An 8,770-nucleotide genomic window follows, 5' to 3' on the forward strand; every position below is an offset into this window, starting at 1 on the left:
AATTATCATGGTGGAATTGTTGCATACTTTATAAAAACTAGAGTTCATTACAAAAACTGGCATGGGCATTATATGTGTTAACATTCACTAAGTCTTTATACTTACCCCTTTATTTTAATGTTTTTCCCCCTCCATTACGAATAATTGTGTGAGTTAGCTAGTTTAGAGGAAGATGCCTTCGAAGCAAACGTGGGTGATCGCGCATGATTTGATTCGAGTAATTTTTGAGGACTTGGATCCAGTTTGGTTACTTTCTATGTGGACTGATGGAGGAACCACCCGAACAGACATGATCGAGATTGTTATTTCTTTAGCTTTGCTTAAACTTAGAATTTGATCTGTTGATCTTTTGTTAAGACAATTGTATTATGGGTTATAACCTTAAGACAATTGTATTATGGGTTATAACCTTATTTGATGATGGTTTGACGACCGGTACATTTGATGATTATTTTTATATTATGAGGTATTTTGTTTACTCTGGTATATGAATGTGTGGTTGTGTATGTAATGCTTTTTATTCTTATAGTTTAGAAAGTCTTCCGCTGAGGCCTCTCGTCTATTAGAGGTTGAAATTCATGAGTTTTGTCCCGTGAGGGATAGGGCTGGGAGACGAACCATAAGATCAATTACTAGTCAATTGACTTGCCCATTGGGGTCGTTACACACACACACACACACACACACACACACACATATTTATATAATGGAACTGGGTGGTCGAGCCACCCCCTTTGAGCAAATGGGGGTCAGCCAAACCACCCCTTATTCCCTTTTTTTAAGAAAATTATATATTTATATATTTATAAATGTTTTTGTTATGGTAAGTGGTAACACTTGTTATAATTTGATTGGTGATGACATGCCACCCCCTTTGACCAAATTGGGGTCGGCCAAACCACCCCTTATTCCCTTTTTTTTTTAAGAAAATTATATATTTATATATTTATAAATGTTTTTGTTATGGTAAGTGGGAACACTTATTATAATTCGATTGGTGATGACAACGGTTACAATAAAGGAAGTTGCAAGGACCTATTTGTTACTTTTGCATACCACAGAAAATTCCTAACTATTTTTATACCACATGAAGCTTATTGCAAATCAATATAACCACTTGGACTAATTTTACATTTTTTCCAAAAAAATTGAAAATTTCTGGAATTTACATATTACAACCTTCCCAATCCCAACTGGTTTTGGGATTTCAAATTAATCTATTTCCTCTTCTCCTTGGTCATCTGGAAAACTAAATAAAGTAAAATAAATGGGAGAGATGGGGATGCCAATTACTCTAAACTACACCTTGTATCAGCTAACAAGTTATATTTTTAATTTACACCGACACCCATTCCTAAAGTATCCAACAAAATACCTTTTAAGTGTAATTACATATCAGTGCTACTTGAACTATGCAGCCACATCATGGGTGTTCTCCCATTGATGAACAAGTGCAGCATATCCTTCAGCAGAAGCAACAGCAAATTCTGTCATGGAGCTCATAGCAACTGACATTCCAGCACAAAGCACCCTTATTGCAACTTCAGCCATTTTCTCTGCAGTCATTATCACCTCTTCTACCTGGCCAACCTCCACCATTTTCATATTCCCATCAGATTCCTCCATTAATCCACTTCCAAATCTCTTTGATCCAACCGGTGCACGATGAGAATCCTCTCTTGCCTGTTGAGCATAGACAGACCCCATCCCGGCCGCAAAAAAGTCCAGTCCATCGAGCACCGGCCTTTCGCGGATGGCATCGAGAAACTTTGACCATTGGATGCAAAGTCCGAATATTGGAAGGGTACCATTGGACCGACGAGGAGAGAACGGTGCTTTTGAAGATTCAGGATCGGTCTGGACACACCGGAGAAGCCAGCCAGTCAGTGCATGTACATAGGATCGCTGAGAAGTGATCCATGACTCAAAGCAGTCTCTCCAATTCCTGAGTTCTGTCTCAAGATTGGCAGCCGAACGGGCTACCCTCTGTGGCTCGGTTATTGACATGGAGGAGTGTTTTTTTGCATCTAGTTTTGAAGGCATTCCGGCTAGTAAAAGCTTTGCTTCATCTAGTGTTCGCTTCTGTGACTGATGGCACTCTGCCATTACTTTCCACATCCTGGCCAGTCTGTTGTTTACCAATATACATCTTATCAGAAATGTTAGAAAGAAACATGTTCTTCTGGAATAGAATGCTTATGTTTGGGTTAACAAGGGACAATTTTTCATTGGGAATGACAATATGTAGAATTTTAAAATGTTTGATTCTCATTATAAATTGAATACCTCCGAGTGGTAAACTGGAAAGAGTGAAAGGAGTTAATCAAAATGTTGAATTTAGAATACCCCTTGAACAATGGTAGCATACAAGTTGCACACTGCCATTTAAACAAGATTATTGCCTGATCAAAGCTTCAGGATCATTCTCAGACAGCAAATGATGTGAAAATTTTCTTCTTATCTACCAATTTTTCGTAGTATATATCGAATAGCAATGCTATAAGTTAGCAAGAGTTTATAAAATAACTTATAGGGATTCAAGAATGAATCAGTTTGGGGCGGAGAATTAAAATTGAAGTTGATTGAGGGTGAGAAAAAAATATAAGTCAAAAATCAGAAAATTATTTCGTCAATTTTTTAAGAGTTCAAAAAAAAGATCATCATGAATAAAAAATGGTTATACATTGTTAATATGTGTGCAGAATTTAATATCTGAATACATGCAGGTATTTCACACTAAGAATTTGATTTTACACATCATCAACCAACAACAAGAGGCCTTTGATACAAATAGGAGCCATCACTGTGAATTATGATGCATGAATAGAGCTTTAGAGTTTCACAAATGCAAGTAGTTTTGTCTGTCACTGTTGTTTGTGATAATGATTGGCATTTTCTATAATAGCTCCATTCATGATAAATTAAGCAAACACATGATATATAGAACACAAGAAGCAATTATTGGTATCTCCAAAATGCTAAACAGTCTCTTCACATAGCAGGGAAGAATGTCATATCTTGCACAAAATGATAATGAGATGTTGAGTGACATACCCTTTTGCTAATTCAAGAAGTTGAGGCTGCAATTCTTCATCCCTTAATGTTTCGATCCTTTTTGAAACAGCTTCAACAGAGTGTATTGAAACCTTTATCTGGGTATACAGATCTCTAATGGCTGCTCTTGTTTTATCAACTGCAGAGGGGTCATCTCCTTTCACGTCTTGGTTCCTGAGTTGCTTTTGTTTCTTCTCATAGGAAATTCGAACCTTTTCTCCAGACTGTTCGTGAAGGTTTGTTACACACTGGTCAGGCTCCCATTGTTGCTCCAAGAACATAATTATTAACATGGTCAACTATCTAGTATTTGCTTTCCAACAATTCTCGAAAAAAACAAATGAAAAATATATTTAATGAAAAAGTGATTGAGCGTCCAGCAGTTTTCCCAATGAAGCAATTTTTAAAACAAGTAAGCAATTCCAGTCTGGTGAAAAGTTAGCATCTGTTTACTAATTTTGTATTTTGCACATGTTTCATCTCATAAAATGTTATCATCTCAGAGTCAGAAAATTAGTGACTGTTTAAAGTTTTGGTGGAAGGTTAGAAGCATTTACCTTGACTTCCTCATAGAGTTTCTTTTCCCAGGCATATAATCTGTCCAATGTAGATTGGTGACTGCCTGAATACATGCAGGGTTCTTCTGAGAAGTCACTACTGCTTTCATAACCTTCATCTTTAGAGCTCGAAGAATTAGCTAAAAATCTTGATGAGGATGAGCGAGATGAAGCTGAACGGAACAAAGCTACTGGGTTCAACATTTTCATGGCTGCCAAAAAAGAAGAAAAAAAAGAAAGAAAAAAAAGAAAAAAAAAAAAAAAGAAAAAAGAAACTCTAAATTCATGTCCTCAAAATTTGAGCAAATATAAAGCAAAACCAGAGAAAAGTATAATATTTTGATGAAGATTCTGCTACTCCAAGTTCATTTTGGCATACAAGAAAGCAATTGAGACTAATCCATATAAAGCAAAACCAAAGTAAATTATAATATTAAATAATGATTCACCTATTCCATAAGAATTTTAGGCTTACAAGAAATTAATTAGGACTAGTACAGTTGTTAGAATATTAATTAAGCAGATAAATTGACAATTTCCTTTAAGCTTAAGTTTTTGTAGCGATTGGTGATTTAATATGGAAGCAGAGCATAGATCTTGAGTTTGACCATATCTTCGTATTTAACCTCCAATTTAATATTCCAAGTATTAGGCATCACTTATTGAGGGATAGTTTGAACTTAGACGTGAGATGGAGTATTGGGAGATTAATTCAATGATTAAACGCACAATTTCCTATAAGCTTAAGTTTTTGGGATAACTAGTAATTTAATAACAATGAACTTAATATCTATGTACTCTATAGCTACATTCTGCACCACAATATCTCCTAGAAGTACAGGAAAAGTAAAGAAGAATATTTCTGCAACTATTTCTTTCATACCTGAGATTTCATTCGAGGTTGATGCATACTGAGCTCTGCTAGCCTCTAATAATGCTGAAACCTCATTGGCTGAATTGCAAATAATCATGAATTGAGTTTCAAGATCCTTGACAACTTCTGCCATGCTTGTTGGCCTCTTATTAACATAAACAGTAAAGCCTGGTGTTTCTTCATTGGCTTCTTGATTACCAACCTCCAGTTCCTGATTTGTAGCTTCCATTTTTCCTACAGTTTGAGCTTTTGATGATATTTCTCTTCTTCCACGACGCGATTGTAAGCCGTTCACCTCATGCTCAATTTCAGTTCCACTATCTGTTTCTTCCTCCTCATCCTCACCCTCATCGATGTCTTCATCACCTTCTTCTTCAGAGCAATTTAGATCAACTTTAGCTCTCTCTTCTGTCACATTTGCCTTATAACTAGACTCTTCTTGTTCTGTTTCTTCTTCTAGTTCTGGTATCCCTTCTTCTTCTCTGACCTGCCTTAGACCTCCAATGTCATCATCCATGATTGTCTGATCAAGACTATTCCTTGTTCCATAGCCATAGTAGTCAAATGACGAAAACGGATTCCAAAAGAAATCCCATTGGGATGTTTGAGGTGAAGGAGGAGGAATATTGGGTCTATTGTTTGGGGAATAAGAGAAGAATGAAGAACTCATATGTGAGGATTGCATTGCAAAGAAGCCATCAATCCCAAAATGATGCATTGGAGAGTAAGTTTCAACTCTGACAGTCTCTGGTGACTGAGGCCTCTCCTCCACCAACACAGCTGGCTCCCCACCTGATCTCAGATAATTTACTTTCAAACATGAATTAGGCTGCGACTGAATTGGTGTTGATGATGATAAGGATTTGGGTGAGATTGTGATGAAGCTGGGATTTGTTTTCTTTAGAGGTGTGAAAGGTGGGGTTATGAATGAATCTAACAAGAATTCACGAGGCTCATCTCCTTCAATGTAATCACGAAGAGCAGCTGAAACTCTTTTCAAGGACTGAATATAGGCTATGTGTCCAGAAGCCAATCTTCTTCTCTGCTCAACAGCTTGCTTGATGAAGCTCTTTCGATCTCTACAAAGCTGCACTGTCTCTTCATCATCTAGCTTTGATGTGGAACATCCCATCTCCCACTTTTGCGTTCCGTTTCCCTTTTCACTCTACAACTTCTCTAGTCTTGAATTGAAATGGAAATCACAGCAGCATATATCCTTTTGTATTTATCTCCACGCTCATAAGGATTTGATTTGCAGGCCTTTTTGAATGGAAAGAAAGGGTGTCTTGAGAATCAAGCTCAAAGCAGCTAATTGGCAGAAATTGAATTTACATGAAAAAGACAAAATTTCTAAAGGACTGGGTGCTTTTCTTAATTATCAAGTCATAGAGATAGCTTGAAAACATTTCAAAATTACAAAGCAGAATGAAGAAATGGAGATTCTTTTGAGCCTTCTCTACAAATTCTCCATCAACCCAAGAATTCAACTAGCTTTAAATCATTAATAAGCTATATCAACGACAGAATTATTTGGAAAAGAAATAAAGAAATTAAAAGTAGGAACAGAGAAAGAAAGAGAGAGTGGAACTTTTGACCAAGAAGTCATTTGCAAAACAACCAGCTAGACCCCAAATCGGTGAATAAATTTGTTTAATAATATATGGGCTTGTTTGTTTGAGTTTACCAAATTAAATTTTGTGCTGAATTGAACAAAAATGATCAAAAGAAAAACCTGAATATTATTAATGCATCAATTCAAAAGATGTAAATAATTGAGAAAAGAATACCATTCAAAAGAGAAGAAAGAAGCTGAGAAAAGAATAAATGGGCATTGGTTGCATGATGAGACAACCAGTTACCACCTGTTAAGAGAACACAACAAAAGAAGATAAAGGTTTAAAGTAGAGAGATAAAGAAATGGAAACAAAAAGAAGAAAAAGAAAACCCATTTGCAGAAGCCACATGGTGAAGCCTCAAACTGTCCTAAAACAGAACTGGAAAAGTGAGGATATTTTAAATACATTAAAATTTCTCAGTGAAAATTATGTTTAAAAGTCAAGAAAAATATGAAAATTAAAACATCAAAGCACAAAGCCAATTCCAAAATGCCACTTCAAAAGCTAGTGAAAATGTTAAAAAAAAAAATAAAAAAAATAAAAAATAAAAAAAAAAAGACAAAGAAGAACAAGGCAAATCAGTAGTTAAAGTTAGATGAACATAAAAGCTGACACCCACCCATTTAAAAAAATAGAAATATTTTATGAGATTTTGGTGGGATTAAGATTTCGAATGTTGTCATGCAGACTCTACCATAAAGAAATCCAATCAAAAATAAAATCAACATAGGAAGAAAATCCAATTTGAGATTAAAAAAAGATTTAATATATTCCATTTCTGAAAACATGAAAATTGGAATCATTTAACAAAACAAAAAATCCCATTTCAAAAATTAACCTACTCAAAAACATAGCCTCTTAGAAAATCAAAATAGAAAGCCCCGGAAAAAGAAACAAAAAATAATTCACAAATAAAACTTACATCATCTAGTAAAAAGAAACTTATAGAAGAAGAAGAATTTGAAAAAAAAGACGACCCATTTCAGAAACGATAAGCTTTATTATAGTATTTTGAAGATTCAAGTTTACATTGCAGATTAAGATTATAAATGCTAGCATCTATTGCTGGAAAATGCTGAAGTTTAAGAGGACAAGAAGAGATTTATACAATAAAGAAATTTGAGGAAAACAAAGGAGGTTTAGAATGATCGAGAATTTGAACAAAAAATTGAAAAACAAATAAAGCTTAAAATGCATTATTACAGCGTAGAAGCATACCTGTATATTGCGGGCGGAGGAATAAGAAGATGATGGAGCTTGATCACAGAGAGAGAGAGAGAGAGAGAAAGAGAGACGTTGAGAAAAGTAACGGTCAAATCTCTAGTGGAAGAAGAAAAAAACATAAAGAAACAAAATTTAAAGTTTGGGGGTAGGAGAGCTAATAAAGCGAGTAGCGCAATGTAGGAGGACAGAGAATATGACAGGTCATGCCTTTTGCCCTTCATGCTCGATCAAATTTCATCAGTGCCACTCGCTGAAATTTTCCTTTTCAGGAGAATGACATGATACCCCTTATTGATTGATCATTGATTTGATGGATCGATGGATGGATCCATTTCATTCTAGTGGGTCCCTTTGCAATCTACTTTAGGTGCTCTGAAAGAATAAATCCATCATGAATGAATTGGACTTCAATAGTTAATAGTTATTAAAGAAGACTGCTACATATTTTAATTTTTTTTAAAAAAATTAATTTTTAAATGATGTGTCATTATTTTAAAAAATTTATTATTTTGAAAAGTGTGTTATCAACTCATGGAATGGTATACATCATTTGAGAACTAACTTTTGGGAAGAAAATTTAGAATGTGTAGCATTTCTAGTTATTTAAAAGAGAAAAAAAATAAAAAACAAAGACAGAAATTTTCTTTAACCTAATTTAATGAGTGTCAAGTGTCATCTCTCACCTGTTTTTTTTTTTTTTTTTTAATTTTTTAACATTTATTTATTGTCATATCACTAATCTAGGAAACAAAACATTAAATTTTTTAGAAACCTAAAAATATTGAATGATACTTGTTACTTATTAAAGTAAGTTGAAAAAAAATTATGTAAAATAAAAAAGACTTCTGGAAAGAACAATCGAGTCTACGTGGAATTAATAACTTGTTTATAATAAGAAGCTTAAAAAGTATTTTTAATACCTAAAAAAGAGAAATGGTACTTCTTTTTTTTTTTTCTTTTTTTTTTCTTGATTTTAAGTAGATATTATTTTTAAAAAAATAGAAAAAAACTTACTCAACCGGTTCCTCATTTTTTTTTTCGAAAACAATATTCACGTAAAAATAGGAGAAACCATAGTATTTCATCATAAAAAAATGTGTCAAATAAAAAATTAATTCGTTTGGTAAAAAAATTCAAAAAATAAAATACTTCTTTTTAAAGAAAAAAAAGGGACAAAAATTCACTTTTAAAAAAAATTTTAAATGATTTTTTTTTTTTTTTTTTTTTTAATAAGCACTTGTAGCTTTAAAGCTTTATTTCTTAACCCAATTCCAAACAATTTTTTTTTCTTCAAATTTTGAATTGCTCAGCCTATTTAGACATGAGTCTCACATAGACATTTTCACATTTAATTGATGTAAATTCATCCAACAACATGATTGATTGCCTTTATTATTATTTTTTAATTTGTGGTCCCGTTTTACTTTGTTTTCTCAATGTGAAAT

General features: G+C 33.7%; 1 protein-coding gene across 1 annotated transcript; it reads right to left on the bottom strand.

Moving 5' to 3' along the window:
- Positions 1-1,089: 1,089 nt before the first annotated feature.
- LOC132190677 (nitrate regulatory gene2 protein) lies at positions 1,090-6,483 on the bottom strand. The gene is made up of 4 exons (XM_059605715.2): positions 4,495-6,483; positions 3,612-3,823; positions 3,055-3,278; positions 1,090-2,128 (listed from the first exon to the last, which is right to left on the bottom strand). The coding sequence occupies exons 1-4, from the start codon at positions 5,615-5,617 to the stop codon at positions 1,411-1,413; spliced, it is 2,277 nt and encodes a 758-aa protein (XP_059461698.1). The 5' UTR covers positions 5,618-6,483; the 3' UTR covers positions 1,090-1,410.
- Between the last annotated feature and the right edge of the window lie 2,287 nt (positions 6,484-8,770).

The sequence above is a fragment of the Corylus avellana genome, chromosome 9, assembly GCF_965113065.1.
Source record: "Corylus avellana chromosome 9, dhCorAvel1.hap1.2, whole genome shotgun sequence".
Lineage (NCBI taxonomy): Eukaryota > Viridiplantae > Streptophyta > Magnoliopsida > Fagales > Betulaceae > Corylus > Corylus avellana.